The sequence below is a fragment of the Tigriopus californicus genome, chromosome 3 (genome assembly GCF_007210705.1).
Source record: "Tigriopus californicus strain San Diego chromosome 3, Tcal_SD_v2.1, whole genome shotgun sequence".
NCBI lineage: Eukaryota > Metazoa > Arthropoda > Copepoda > Harpacticoida > Harpacticidae > Tigriopus > Tigriopus californicus.
Genome location: NC_081442.1, coordinates 913,077 through 929,616, shown reverse-complemented (window position 1 = coordinate 929,616; position 16,540 = coordinate 913,077). Strand labels below are relative to the sequence as shown.

At 40.3% G+C, this 16,540-nt stretch overlaps 1 protein-coding gene across 2 annotated transcripts in view; it reads left to right on the top strand.

The window, feature by feature from the left end:
- The first annotated feature begins 620 nt into the window (after positions 1–620).
- Positions 621–16,540, top strand: part of LOC131877712 (LIM domain-containing protein 1-like) — a 34,314-nt gene continuing 18,394 nt past the window's right edge. The window contains exons 1-2 of one of the 2 annotated variants that reach the window (XM_059223466.1): positions 621–1,002; positions 5,419–5,634. In XM_059223466.1, coding sequence (XP_059079449.1) covers positions 5,454–5,634 — 181 coding nt within the window. In that variant the 5' untranslated portion in view covers positions 621–1,002; positions 5,419–5,453. Of the gene's footprint in view, positions 1,003–3,925; positions 4,366–5,418; positions 5,635–16,540 lie in introns of those variants that run through there. The other variant, XM_059223468.1, reaches the window with a different exon arrangement.

Below are 16,540 nucleotides of genomic sequence, written 5' to 3'. Positions count from 1 at the left end.
AACAAAAAGATAGGATTTTTATCCCGCTTTACAATGCATTCTGATTCAAAGTCGTTGAAAAATCATATAATGCCTTCTAACGTAAGCTTTTCTTGTACTTCAAATGTATGAATCTCTTATTCGTTGTTCCGTTGCAGTGCAGTATGCGAAATGACTTCAATGAGACGACTAGGTAGATTGAGTTATCCCTGTGAATACGTACGCACTCCTCAAGGTACATGCGTCATCCTCACCCCAATTCCTTTTCCGTCAGCACGTGGTGGCTGTGGGAGCAACCTGAATGCTTGCTTAGATGTCGATGCTGCTCGAATGGTTGGTTGGTTGGTTTGCGGGGAGGTGGGTGTCTCAGTGAATTGGTCTACTACTAGCTCCAAGTCCATGAACGCTTCGTTGCCAGTTTCCGCAAAAAGGTGAGCTTTGCAGCAGGCCGACTCTTGCCTGGGAGGGTGCCGGTTGTTGTCTGTTTCCCGTCAATGCAAGCACGGGGGAATAAAGAACTGGAGGGTAGTGGTGGTAGTGGCGAATGGGATGAGATGCAGGATTAGAGATGGAGAGGCTCTAAATTATTGTCGATGGTTGCGTCGTGGTTCTCAATCAGTTTAGCATAAGCTAGTGACACAACAGGAGTGAGTTGCCCCCACTCCTACGTTGGCGTAGGCTCAGGTATGCAAAATTGATAGAGACTCTCGTTGTACCAAGTGGCAGAGAATAAGAATTGTGGCTGACCGTGGACCCTTCAACCAATGGTTTTTTGACTGATTACTAGTGGATGAAATTAAGGCCCCAGACTCACCGCGACCTTTTCTAAATTCTACCGAGTGCTATCAACCCTTATACTACAAGACGAAACGAAATCAGTGATTCTTACCATCATTGAAGTGCTGTCTTTTATCTATAGTTACATTATATATCTATTACATCTATTGCTATTCCGAAATCCCGGCTCAACGTGTAATCTACCAATCCTCTTCCAATAATCCTTTCGTGGATCATATTTGTACCGTAAGTAAATTTTGAGTCATTTCAAGGACAGTTGTGATAAGAAACAAGGAAGTGACAATGAATGACGAGACCCAAGCACAGTTTTGATCCCGTGCCTTGTACAAGAACACCAGACCCGAAATACTAGTACGAACGTACCTAAGACGAATGCAGTAGATCTGATTTGGAAGGAGTGGGTTGACCAGAGAGGCTTGTTGCTTTGGTGATCTAATCATGTTGCAGGAACTGTCTGAAATTGGGCTATCGCCACAGTTTAAACTTATGGAGGTTGGAGAAAAAAGAGATAGCCCAATGACATGCAAGAAGGTCTCGCTCAAGGACCATTAGTCGGGATTCAAGTAGGTGGGAAGTGCAAATACAGTGAGTCATTTTCAAGCTCACTTGATAACAACTCCTCTCGAGTTCAGGAATGACGCTTTTTGTGCACTTGATCCTAGCTAGTCCTTGACGAGTTGACCTTAAACTCTTCGTCTAATGAGCTCGTTTGCGTAATGGGAGATTCATAAACTTGGCTGGAATGATAACATCACATGAGGTAAAGAGTTGGAGCTTTCTTATCATTATGGTCAATTAAATTCTGGAGATAGGCAACAAACTACTGCACTTTGCTTCCGCTTTGAAAATCATTGGTCCAAAAGTCCAAGAATCAAAAGTCAATGACTCGTAAGATTCGTGCATGACTAAGAGTTCTGATCTCCAGATTATAACAAAACCCGATAAAACTACCAATGCAATTAAATACATAAAAGCAAACATATCATCATTACGCCATGGAAGTTACCTCTTTCATCTGGTGTCAATCTCATAGCTCGCAAGAACTCGTGAATGCATAAGTGTTGGGCACAAGCGTGTTTTAAGTGCAAATACTTTTTTCTCCCAACTAAACTTGAACACAACTTTGACTTTCGAAAGATCATCTCTGCGTTCGAGCATATTATCGAGATATGCTGCCGTACCTTAAGTGCGTGTTTTATTGGGGTTCAGATGAAGAGCGTGTTTGGAATATTTAATGGCAACTTGACGGTCCCTGATTAAACGACTATGCGCTAAAAGACGACACCCTGAAGAACGCCTTCTTCAGAGTAGATTGAACTCCCTGTATAAGAAGGACCTCGAGTACCAAGAGCTATTCATTGATATCTTGATCGCTTATCGTGGATCGAAGATCTTTCAAGATTAGTTGATCATGAACTTGAATATTCTTTTTGCGATGAGAAACCTTTTGCACAAGCTTTACATTCAGAGGTACCCGAGCAGATTCAACAGTCAGACTTTGAAAGTAAAGTCGGTAGATTGTCTGTCATGTTCTTCATGACATGTTTGGCCTAAAAGCATCTCGTCACGCCGAGCTCATTACAACTTAATACAAAGGCACAAGCGTCGAATTTGATTTGAAACGCCTTTAAAATTTGCAATGAGTAATTTGAATGCCAGCGTCAATGAATCTGGTGATTACAGCAGAGACCACATTTGAAAATACTCACAAAACCAAAGATGCAGCAAACGAAAGCCGATATTTCCTCGTCAAGCATTTGGAATAACACTTGAACTGGTTGATGAATCATACTACCTCATCTGCTTATAATCGTATTTAATCATTAAACGAGCAGACCGATGTTACTGTCCAGAAAATAATACTCGTCTAAAAGCTCTTACAGGTGGTTGAGTTGAATGATGCCATTGTTGACGAATGTCGGATTTGAATAAAGGTTTCTTGTTATTCAAGGCTTAAGATAAGTGTTCCTACGAATTAATCAAGTGCACAACCAGATGCAGTTTCGGGTTTAGGGATCGGACCAAAATTTTGCCACTCAGAAGACTTCCGCTTGATGCCAAATTCAGCGAGTTGTGGGTAGAAGAAATGACTTGGGACATCCATGGAGAATTGGCCAACAAGGATTGCAAGCCAGAGTTCAGGTCATAAAAAAGTGCCAAGGATTGGCAGACATTATTATCATTGTCAAGGAGACAGCGAAGAGAAGGGATGACCAAATGGGGATGTTCGGCTGGTTCGTCACTCTTCCAATGGAAGAGATCTTGACTTGAGTTCTATTTGAAGGAATGACATGGATACAACCACGACTCTGATGATCTTGAACGAACTTCAAATCGTACCAATACTAGCAGAAAAGATAGGGTATGGAATGATTCTTGAGGGTTATCCCTATGAACATGAGGCACAATAACAAACCCTGAAATGCCAAATGTGACGACAAGGAAGTCAGTCAGTGCGTAGATCGCCTCAATCTACCTTCCACAATTCCCGTGATAATTGCAATTGTTACATTACTCCTACTGTCAAAAAAGCTCAGGGCTCGGAAGCAGAATGAGCCGATTTCAAGCTGCAGAAGGAGGAAGGAAGAAAGAAATAATTTGGACAATTTGGACCTTTTTGGAAAAAGTGCAATTGAAAAGCTGGAAAACTGAATATAAAGGAGGAATCACCTCGAAATGTAAGACCGTTAAACGAACGAAGAACCAATACTCGCAGAATTTGAAATGTTCTTGTTTTTCTTGCTTTTAAAACACTTTCCAGAAGAGCTGTAGCGAAAAAAATTTTATACGGCCAATTTACGTCCGAAGTGTTGTTTATATTGTTAGACTCACTTAGACTAAAGACAAGTTGTTTCTTTTGTCAGAATTTTTTGCAGCTTTATCTTTTGAAATGTTGTAATCATTTATCAAATACCACACATCCTTACCCTTTTATGGCCTTTTTGCCTCATTTCTTTTGTTAGCCTCACAAGGGATTTATTTTTCGAATATTTGTTGGTTCTATTTTGAATCCATCCCTGAAGAACTTTTTCTCTTTTCTTTTGGTCAAGCCACTTTTTACCACTTATTCTTGTGTAAATACCCCAGAATTCTTACACACACTGGGATAAAACTGGCTTATGAGTCACAAACCCATGTGCCTAAAATCATGCAACAATAGGGGAATGGAAGTCTTCTCCCCGGTCAAAAAAGATTACCATTGACCTCTTCAGGGTTCAAGTATTCCCCGAGCCTCATATAATCCGAGCTCCCCTAGTCAAAGTTTTTGAAATTCTTTAAGAATGCCAATCGCGTCAGTCGCGTCAATCTCTTGGCAAGGTTTCTTGGTATTTGAGCCAATCATCCAGACACCAATTATATGGTCAAACCAGTTGATGTCACACAAATATCGTCAGCAGATCCTCTCTAAGAACTGAAATTTGAGATCGAGATTGCTTCACCCAACGAGCCTCGTGGCCAAGATTTACAAATTCGCTGTTTTTGCGTGGGCTTAAGAGACTACGGAGTGTCATAAATCATGTCTTGAATCAATTCCTCGGCTTCTTATCCACCTCCTAACATCAATTCTGTGCCAAGTCAAAAAAGTTTGTAAGTGTATTTCCTGGTGAGACACAAAGCCGTCGCGAGGAGCAAATCTTGAATTCGCTCAAGCACCCTTCAAGCCACAAGAAAGGCATTACGCGCATTATTTACTGCTTTTCAATCATGCAAATACCCCCTAGCGGGCACCCAAGTCATTAAAGAAGGCACTGAAGGCTGGAGCATTCACTTAAATGACACATTTTTGACGCCCCATTGACAGGCAAGTGGTCATGTAAACAGGTCGAAAAGCGATGCTCAAGCAGTCTCGGGAGTATCCTTTTGAACCTTGCCTTCAATCAGATCGCCAGGCGCAGAATCATCAGGGCCTGCCAACACACAAAGCCACCATTAGTTGCTCGTCTGACCTTGAAGTCACGTAGAGGACTGCTGTTCCCACTGGACTGAGTATGTTGTTCACCGTCACACTGGCGATACTGGCGGAGGCTGAACGGGCCCCCTGACAGCAGAGAGCCAGCGCAATCAATTAGATACGTACAGTTACACGGCATCCTACCCTCGGGGTTAGGCACCTGTGAAGGAAAGATGATCTTCTTCCAGAGGAAATAACAGTGGATGAATGACTTGTTTTGTGAGCTTCGTTACCCCATGAACCCCTCATTGTCCGTGGACACGGGGAACAGGAGGGAAGACGTTCATGGCTGAATGTCGTATGTTCTTGATAATCTGCTCAAGTGGTACACGGGGCCACATTATGATAGCGGACATCATTGGTTCTGTTTCGATAACATCATCCCGCCCACATGGAGGCCTGACGGAACGGTTATTAGGCCAACTCTTAATATCCTGACCAGGTCGTTAGGTCCAAAAATGTCAATGGGAGAGAATCCTCGCAGACTGTTCTTGCCCACACAGACCTGTTCTTGACTTCTAGCGGTCCATGGCAAAAGGCAAAACCTCTCTCTATTGGCATTACCGGTTGAACAGCCTCATTAGGGTTTAGGTCTTGCCTTGGCCATAAAAAAACCTTTGAATTGACTAGGAAACTCATATTTTTGGGAAGATGGCTAACATTGTCGAATTCTCATTCTATTCTTGCAGTCATTTGGCAGACCATTTCGATCACCTGAATCAAGATGATGGCCAATTCTGGATGCAATAGTCCCATCCTTCACCGAGGCTCGGTGTTTAAGGAGGACTCAGTGGAAAGAGAGGATGGATACCAATTCACCAAGGATAAAGTGATCGGAGAACTGACATCGAGAATGAAAAAAATCCCAAAAGGACACCCAACCGGTTTTGACAAAAGCAGACGAGGTAAGACTTTTTGAATTGATAAGAAAAATACATACAAAGAATAATTTATTGAACAACAACTGCGATCGTTATCCCAATGGATGGGGTAAATCCATCAGAAAAAAAAGTTTCTTTTGATTAGAGCTAATACTCGAGACAATGATCATTGAACATTATTTTTTTTTACTACTTTGTTTTTCGGGCTTGCTACCAAGGCTGTTCAAGTTTTGATGTTCTTCGATCAAGATCGCGTTCAAAATTGAGCATGGAATCACCTTATACGTTGACTCGTCGAACAAAGTACTAGCTCTGATAATTATCGCTAGTTTTCATTGGGTATTCCCTGAAATTTGGTAGCCACTTTCAGTTCCAAAAAGGTACTTAAAGATGTTTTTGATTGATTGAAATTTTCAGGAAAGGTGCATAAATGTACCACTGCAATTCGGCACCAAATTGAGGTTTCGTAGTTAAGCTGTAACGGTTTGCCGAACCTTTAAACTAAGAGGTTCCGTGACTTCAAATTCGAGAAGGGAATGTTGCGTGCAATTACTTTCATTTCATGGGGTTCTCGATCAAAGTTTGGCCAGCACCCAATAAATCTATCCACTAGTCTAGCATGCTCATCATAGATGACAATCGATAGGAGGTTTTTCGAGAACAGTCATGTAAATTGATAAAATTCATCCATCCTGTCTCTATCAGTTGTGTCATCTGGAAAATATCGTCTTTTCCTCCCAAAACCTGTCTTACTTATATAGACTGGAAGACTAGACTGTAGAAAATTATTCAAGGGCGTGATGAAACACCTCGTCTTGCTAGGATACACATCCTTTTCATCTTTGAAAACTTTTCACCTGTCATGTCATAAATTGCAGCCATTACCATGTGCGAGTATATTGTGTGCAAATTCTCTGAGATTGCTCGTACTACCAATTGTCCTAAGTTGAAGGTTTAAAGCCCCCATCATAGCCTCTCTCTCACACACACACCTTTGCTTTGAATCGACACTGATCAAGTCTTTGTTAAATCGAGTTAAAGGTTTCGTCTTCACCCTTAGATATCCAAGTTCCTTTCATTTCTGGCAGTGCTATTCCTCTTCACGATGTAATAAAATATGATTGAAATTATCAGAGCTGGAATTGACATCACAATGGGCAAAATAGTAGGCCACAACCTCGGCTTCACGATCGAGGAGCTTTATGGGAGAAAATGGACTGGAGACGTGGCCGAGGGTGACAGCTCAGGATTTACTCTAGCATTTACGGAGATCTCTCGGACTCCAAGTTGTGTGCCTCCTACCTTCCCACCCAAATGGTGATGGTGGTGGGTGAGGTTCAAAAAGCGACGAGCCATCATTGGCCCTGGTGCGACCAACAAAGTGGGATGCTGATAGTGGCTTTCATCTGCTAGATTGGGAAAATACAGAAAGCTAACGAGACAATGATTACGATCTTGTTTCCAACCCAAAGTTAGACATGTGTCTTTGATGGACACAACAGTGAACATGTTTATATGACCTTGTACAAGATACAAATCCCAATTTGTGGGTGGCATCTGCTTTCACCTTGGACAATGTGCAAAACTGTTGAACTTGAAAGAGCTGAAGAAACAAAGGTCTTGCCTTCAGCCTATCCAGACACACTGTCAACCACTTTTCAAAGCACTCGCTGGTCATTGCTGAAAAATTGTACCACTCTCGGAGAATATTGTGTCTTCGCAATCTTGCTGATAATTAGAATGTGTCACTTCACCCAGCACTCATGAGCAATCAAATGTGACAAAAGGAATAATTTGATGTTCTCAAGGGTCCAAGTTAGGACCGCTCCAGCAAACTATTTGGGTCTTCGTTAATAACTAGATTGGATAAAGCCACCAAATTTCTTGACTGTCGAGCGAAACGGGCCTTTGTTACTTTTATAGGTTAAATTTGAATTGCATGCCCGGTAGCGCTAAAGAAGTCCGCAAAAATCATCTCTTTGTTTTTCAAGTTTAAATTCTGCGACGGGAGCATTTTTGAGTTTCGAGGAAGCGCTCTTAGACATAGTTTTTGCCAGCTTTAGAACAGATTTAGATATTGGGTGGCATCCTGCACTATCAGCTCCTTCAAACTTGACCTATTAATTCTTGTTCTCCATTTTAGTCAGGGACTTGTCATAAAGAGAAATTAATACCGCATTGGTAGGACATTGACTAAGGGAAGCAATGAATAATGGCTTAAGTCCAACAAAAATTCTAATTTGACATTCAAAACAAATCTAATGCAATCATCTTTCAACGGCTGCTCTCCAGTGTCTTGAAGACCATCCGAAAAAATTTCCTCAAAAAAAAAAATAAGAGTCCAGGCAATCTTCTTCCAAATTTGAGTCCTCAAGTGGCGTAACATTGACATTTTGAGGTTGTATTAATGCCTAAGTAGTGAAGAAAATCGCTCATTGTGAATATCAGCTCCACACTATGGCATTGTTCCATTTCCTGCGTCGTTCAAGGCATGTTCGAATCCCCTGCCCACTTAAGGTTTAATGTTTACCGAGGAAGGGGTTGGCCATCCTAAAAAAAAGCCGTTCCGTAGAAACAACTGATTGGCCAGTAAGTATTTGATACCAAGGAGGTCTCAATTGTGTAGGTAGATTGATCAACTTTAATGATATTGGCATTCTTAAGAAAAAAAGACGCCTCGCCAGATTAGTCCATAAACTGCGGCATTACCGGTCTAGAACTGAGATAAGGATGGACTGTTTGAGATCAATCATTAGATAAACGGCAGAAAAACATGCAAATCATCACCGCCAACTGGCAATGACAGCGGTCGTGTTGTGGATTGCAAAGCAAGTTTTGCACGAAACCCACTTTGCACTTATTTGTCTTCTTCCATCTTTGGTTCCTCTTATTACTATCGCTCTACATTTGGAGTCACATATTCGATCCACAAACTTGTAGGTACATGGTCAAATGCGAAAGAGCGACTGCTATCTGTGTAATCGATTGTACAAGCCTGGGATGCAATCAATCATTTTTGACAACAAACATTGTTTTCAGTTTAGGATAAATTCAATCCAATGTCTTAGTGATCACATAATAACCACAATATTAACCAAAAGTGTCTTGATCTTCATTTTTTCTCTTTGAAAGTACTCCATGCACAAAATAAATTGTTTATCCAATAATCTATTCCATTCTGAAGTTGTTTCGCAATGCCAAGTTACTGAGCAAACTAAAACTTAAAATAAATGTTTGGCTTTGGCTTCATATTTCTTTTTAATTCCCTTTCTTGGCCTCATCTTCTTCACACTAATTACATTCATGACCATCAATGTCCACTATCTCTTGTCCAGGTCTGGTTTTAACAAGCTTTTGCTTACCCAAAACCTCAGGAATTGCATGCTCATGAAACAGTTCAATAATTAAGATGCAAACACTTAAAATTAGTTGCTAACTATCTAACCATGATCAAAATATTCCTGAAAAATAAAATCTCTAAGTCCGCCACTTTAACTTCTTATACCTTAAGTCAGTAGAAAGGTATATCAAATCAAAAGATATTGCTTCTTACACACGGGAAAATCTAAATGTGTCATAGTTGTTAATAATTCCCATGCAATTTAGGCCTGCGGTCAAAAAGTGTTGTGAACCGACGCTTTGAATGAATGATATTTTGATCGAGCTTAACCCCAAGTAAATAACTGATCTTTCAAGGATTTCATTGTAATGAATTGTTGTTCGATTCTAGTTTGGTACGATTCGTGTTTTTTTGCATGTGCAGTTTTTACATTTAATTTAGTGTTTGGAAGAAACCAATTTCGAAGAATATATGAAGAGTAGTTAAACGACCCAATAACTTCAAATTATTTCTCTGTAACCGAAAAATAATGAAGAAATAAAGCATAGCCACTCTCTATATGTATTGAGACCACAGGCAGCTCACTTCATTGTCTTTCTGCACTTGATTATTATTCTAGTCTTGCATACTTCGGAGATCTCTGAATTAACTTGAAACAATTGTTTGACAAGTGGTCATTTATGAAGACACATCCCCCTATATCTTGAAAGGGCTTTTAACTAGGATCATACATGCTTCGAATTTTGAGCTTATGAGAAAATTGTAAATCGCGAAACCTGTTTCGCATATTGAAGTCAGTTTCCACGAGGTTTTTTTTTTTAATTTCTTAACATAATGTATCACAAACAAATGGACAATTGTGAAATAAATAGTTATTCTTGTAATGTTTGAAAATAATTCAATAATCTTAAAAAAATCCTTCCTTTGCAGTTAATTGCAAAGCTCAAAGTTTGCTCACCATGGTCTCTTTTTCAGTCTGCTTCTGTCCGTTTTGGCTACCCTCATAGATTGTCGTCTTTTCCTACGTGTCAATTTTACAGGACACCAATGATTCCATATATGCTCCTAATTTTATATGGGGTTAAGGTGGATTCTAGTTGCCATCAGCGTCCACTATTTAATGCAACGTCAGACTGGCCCCAACACCATAAACGCAGAAATGGCACGCTCCGGCGTAATTTGGAAACTATAACAAAACCACTACGTGAAAAACGCGCTCACATGTAATAGTCGTCACTCTAAGTGTGTACCCAGGTCCACTTAATCATTTACAAAGGTTTTAAGGAAGAATCTAGTCCAAAAGACCCACACATTGTTATTTATGATGTGCTAATAAAGTGAGTGCTCCAATCCGTGTACCCAGTTGGATGGTTGGTTAAGGCTTGACTCACAAAAGGCCCTCATGTATAAGTAGGCCAGAACAATAAAATCATATTTTGTGCAGCATAAAATGTCTTGGCTGCAGATATAATTTCAAAAGTTAAATTATGGTTCATCTTTGATTGATACTGAAACTAACCGAAAGGCTTCCGATGGAATTACGTTTTGGATATTGGAAGCCTCCTCCCTAAATGCGCGTTACATTGGATCAAAAAAATGAATGAATATATTTCTGTCCGAAATGCCTGACTGACCAAAATATGGTGTGGTGGGTAAATAATATGCCCACAGTGCATAATAATTACGAGACAATTTACATCGTTCCATATGAAGCGATGCATTATTGTTCATGTAACCTATGTTTCGCGTGGGCGAAACTCACCGAGAATGAAGCGAATTTGAATACAAAGTATTTGTCCATCTTGACCATCAAACCGTCCCAACGCGAGAAACTCGCAGGTTGTACTTATTTGGATTGTCGGTCCCTCTCGGTCGATTTAAAATCTCACTTATTCACATGCCAATCAAAATCAGAATACATTTGACATGGTCAGGTCTCGAGAACCGGGAGAGATAAGCTTTTACATGATAAATCCACGAGAACATTCTGGTTATAGAACAAGAATATCTTGTAATCTTGACATGTAGGGAGATGGTTCGGACGCGAATCCTTGACTAATGGAAATGACTCAACAGGAAACCAATGTTATTCGCATGACGACCAAACATCGCCGGTTAACCAAAGGTAGGCAATCATAAAAGTAAGGAGTTAAAGTCTCACGCCCAAAGTGTCAAATTTTGCACCAATCTGTTAGGGGATCATTGTCACTTAAGCCCCTTATGTAATCAAGTACAACTTTACAATGGTAAATGGTAAAAACTATTGGCAGGGCCACGAACTTCAAGAAATATGGACTGTGAACGAGTTTCCCGTCAAATGGGCCTGCTCTTGGTCAAAGCAACTCTGAGCCACTTTTCGCATTAAAAGAATCAAATAAGAAACGTAGATTTTCAATTTCAATTTCTCTCTCTTCAATGGAGGGCAAGTTTTTGTTATCTTATTTACTTGGAAAATAGATCGTTTCAAAGTTATGTTGTCAAAAGTCTATGTAGCTGATCAAGAGCAGGCCGAAAATTTGAATTTTGTGTAGTGTTTACTACATAACTTTGGACGTATTTCCTGAGTTTCCTAAGCATAGTTTTGGGTTCAAATTTGAACAAATTCATCTATTCAATAAGATCATGAGGTCGTATGAGGTGGCATAAAGTGAACTGTTTAGGAGATAGGAATATTTTGCTTTCGTTTGCAGTCCACATCTCTAGAAGTCCGTGGCAGTACTAAGAAAATGCACCAAAGCACTTGGTATGGTTTATTACTTAAAAGTTGCGAAAATGCATCAAAGATCGAACAAACAGCTTTCACAAAAATGGTTGTATTGTTCGGTTGAGTTAGCAATTGGTCAAAAGTGGGCGGTTCATTGGGCAATAAAACTGCACTGAAAATGACTTTTTATGCATAAAATCCACTTGAAGCGTTTAACTTTATATATTTTGTAATGGAGCCTTAAAACATAACGGATGACAAATAGCTGAAATGTTCCTTTACTAAAGATTGATCTCATCTTTTTTGCTTCACCCGTGTCTTGTCTTTTCCGAGCTTTTTTTCTGTCGTAAGAAAATGAAACACATATTCAATAAAAATCACTAGACGCATCATTACTAGGGGTCAGAAAATGGTTGATGATTTTCGTCAAAATTATTTGCTTTTAAGTTACAAAATCAGTAAAAATTAGTTACGAATGGTGTAAAAATTTCATCCCGAATATAGTCCTCCCAAAATTCGACGAAATATGACGACAATCCTCCAATTTACCCAAAACCACTGTTTTAGATTATAAAATGGTTAAAAATGGTTCAAATGCTGTTTTGTCTCAAAATGGCCAAAACAGTTTCAAACTTAATTTAACCTATAAATAGATATCTATCCCACTCCTAATCATTATATCAAGATCTCAATGTCTTCTTGATTGTAACAGATAACAGATTCACATCTGACACCAGATCACCAGATAAAGAAGAGTAAAGTGAACTCCGGAGCGAAGTAGAATGAGACACGAACCACCGCAAAATGGACGGGAATGCCCACCATTTAGAAGTGATTGGACGAATTGCATTTTCCTTCAAGTCAGATTGGTCAAAGGTCATTACAATTACATGTTTAAATTTCAACTCAATCGGATGACTGGGTCAAAAGTTATGCCATCTCAAAACACTGTACATAAACGAGTTAAAAATGAATGATTTAGTATAGTCCTTTTCTGGGAATCAGTTACCAACAGAGGGCTAACCCGTTCATCCCGTTCTGCTAAGAGCTTAGAAGTGAGTTTTGAAAGAGCACAGCTTTTGATTCAGCTTTTCAATTCAGAAAAAAAAGTAAATATTTAGTTGCAACGACCACCATTGGTCATTTATGAGGAGGTACGCAATGCGATGACTCGCTTACGTTACCGATACCGTATGCCAATTTTCGACCCAAGCATCCCCGTCAATTTTCCAACCGTTCATGACTAAGACTAACGTTTTGCTTTCTATTCACTTTTTTGATTTCCCATGTCATTAAACATTGCATCCAAAATGGAACTGTGACCTTTTTTAAGGTCGCAAGAACATTCGTTTGATGTTAAGGCTCTCGTACGCCTCCATTTAGCAGCATTCCAGGTGATTCCGAGCTGTTCTCCATGCACTCCAAAGGAAATCATTCCGAGGCAATAACAGATATTCAAAGATAGGCAAGTAGACCTTCAGGGTGCTAGTTGACAAGCATGAAACAATTTCGTTAATTCTTCCCAAATACGGCCACCAAATATGGATACCGCGAGCTCTTGAATCTGTCTCTGACAATCTTGGACACGTCCATGCAGTAAAATCACCACGATTAGCATAGTAGTGAGTAAACCCGACAGCGGACATTCAGTCAGCCTCACGACTCCTAGTAGAACAATTGCGTATAGCAATGAAGAGGGTTTCTTCCATACCTGTGTACCTCTACTGTATGTAGTTAGTATAGCTAGTTAGTACCCATGAGTCGGATCCGTGCCCAATGGCATGTGTTCGATCTTTCACACTCCAATAAGCCCATTTTCCCCGTGACGGGATGCCTTTTAGGAGACAATTTGTCTTTTTGTGCATCCAAACTGGATTCTCCGTTCCCACTGACACCTTCACACTCAAATTGGTCGGAGGAATGTTTGGTACTTCACATTGTCAATCCACGAGTTCTCAAGTATTATTGTCGCTCAGAGCAGTTTCACTCATCCAAATGGTTGCAGGGGGGCTACCAGTGGGGCCCCTTCAACCATCATATTCATGTCTATGGTGCATGGTAATTTGCTCATTAGCATTCTCTTGTCTTAATTGATGATCTCGGAATGGTTACGAGATTTCAAGTAAGACACCTGGACAATCCTCAGCCTTTCTTACGTAATTCTGGTCCATTCATAATAATCAGTCCGATAAATCAGGGAACTCTGAAACCATGGAAGGGAACGGTGGAGTTTACATGTCATAGTTCCGCGAATGAATCCTTTACAGGGCCCATTTGGGGTTAGGCTCAAGCAATTTTTGGCAATAAGGATGATCGAGTGTAGCAAATATGTCCACCGAATGAGGAGGTCCCCAGATAAATCCATCACGGATCGGTTCGTCGCATAGTAATTTGAGGCATTCTTCTTTGGGTGGACCCGCCGCCCAGTTGGCTTTTTGGCCAATACTGTGCAGCCATACTTGAGGATCGTTTACTATCAATGCTCCGACCACAGATATGGGTGATGCTTTGTTTTGGGGCTTCGGAATGCCCAAGATTTTTATGCATATTGCGCACTCATCTGAATACGTCGAACTGGTAGGCATGCCCAAAAAATGGTAGTAGCCGAAAAAAGGTGAATTGCTCTCTCTCTACAGGGAGGCGAGCAATAATTCGAGCTTTTGCCAATCGGAGACACCCCCGTACAATGATGATAATGACGTTGATCCTCGTTGCTAGTTTAGGCTTGTTCCCATTGATGCTTGGTCGGAAAGGTTTGAGCGATAGTCGTTACATAGACACCAAAATTGGAGGTGATTGAAATATGTTTGGACAATGCGTTTTTTATTCAAAAAGCAAATCACAAACCGTGTGTTCAAACATGCCCGCATGAGCAATGACAAAAAACGTTCAAACTTTCGACAAATGAAACAACTGAACGTTAAATTCCAGTTGTTCCATGACGAGACAATAGTATTTTTCCAAAATTGCTTTGTCTAAAGGAGTATCAGGACAAAAAAATATATAAGTTAAACGTATAATAATTAACAATCAATAAGAATTACTTGTAACTTTTGGTTTGATTTTGAAGTGAGCCTGGGAAATGTAACGCAATTTGATCTTGATGCAGGTTTGTCGCACTGTTTATGCATTTTCATCAAGTGCAATGATGACCCCAAATTTGATTTTACTTCACTTCATTTGCCCAAGAGAAATCAAAACATTGTAGTCACAAAACATGTGAATCAAAAACCTTTTTGTTCATTATACACTTCTTCGGTCATCATCGCTTAATGGTCTAGTGTTTTTGAAGGAATGAATATGTTGTTATGTGGATGAAAATCTGTCTTGCGACCAAAAACAGTCTTCTAACAGTGTAGAGTGTTTTAGAACTTTTCAAATTGCCTTCAATTTTATGCCACATTCTCACTCAAAGGAACAAAAGAGTTCAGCTGAAAAGAGACAAAACAATAGGCCATATTTCTGGCCGTCTGTCACGTTTTACCGACCATCTTGGGTTTTCTCTCCGATACTTCTCCAACGTAACAAAACTGCAATGCCATGGCATCGAAATCTCTAGATAAATCAAATCTGTCTTTATTGACAAAGCAATCACGTTCACACGGAGAGGAAAGTCCCTCCAAAGACAATGAAACGATACCTTCATTCAGATCAAAATGCCACCACTCACCACTCACCACGTTCTCTGAGTGAGTGAGTGAGAGAGTGAGTGTCCATACATAGCTTGAACGTTGTGTGTATCTTGGATGATTGAATCATGTGCCAAAATATTGAGGCGAGGCAGAGATTCGATGCCCATCATTAAACGGTAGGTGTCCTGAGCGGTTGGAAAGATGGAAATTCTACGACTGCCACTTTGACTGATGACAATAATGGCATTCCCAACCACAAACGACGACACATCCACTCACTTGAAGACTCACACTCACAAAGCCATATAAATCAATGGCGTGAATCCTATTCGCTCATTCCCGCTTCGGGTCGTTGAATTCACTTACATGCACTTTACGATGGTGTTTGGGAGTTTACAGCCTAATTACCCATCTTCATGGCCCTATCGCCACACTCGCCACAACGATGCTGTTCATCATTCATGAATTCACTTTAATTCCCACATTGTTGGCTTGGTGAGAAAATCATTTAGTTTTCTCGTGGTATGTACTGTAAGCATGTGGGGGGGAGGGGGGGATGTCAGATATCAGCGAGTGTTCTGCCAAATCTGCCTTGCTATCAGACTGTCCACTGGTCAATTGATGCGGCGAAGAATTTCTAGTTTGACTTTTGATTCTATAAGCTGTTTTTCAAAAACTTGGCTCACCCTTGTTGGGATCCAAGTTTGGCATGACCTTATTTGCCTGTTTGTTGAATCTCGGGTACTAATTGAAGTGACCAAAATTTGACCAGAGAGTCTCTGAGAGGTTCCATTTCTGTATTAGGCGATCCAAGTATGTAATTAAGCTTGTGATATGAACAAGATGATAAGGTCTGCGAGATCAAGTTGTATGAATGAAACCTTATGAAGACACCGTTGCGCGGTGGGCCTGTTTCCATCTTTTTCACCTTTAGTCCTTTACGTCATCATTTGCTTTTTGCGGGGGAGGGGTGAGCAGCTTTTTGTATGGAGCTGATTTACACGCCCAGGACTCGTAGCGTAATGGAGAGACAATCGGCCAGTCAGCCAACTGACATTGGTAAAAATGACAAAAAAACACTTATCCGGGTGGCTTTGACATCTGTTTGTATTTGCAATCAGATAGTGCCTATTGTTCACAATGTAAAAGGACCTTGAACCTTGTTTAAGTCAATGAATGTGTCAATAACATCCATCCATCAAAAGGAGGAAAAAAGTGAGGTTGTGCATCTCTTCTAATCCATGCTCGGCGAAG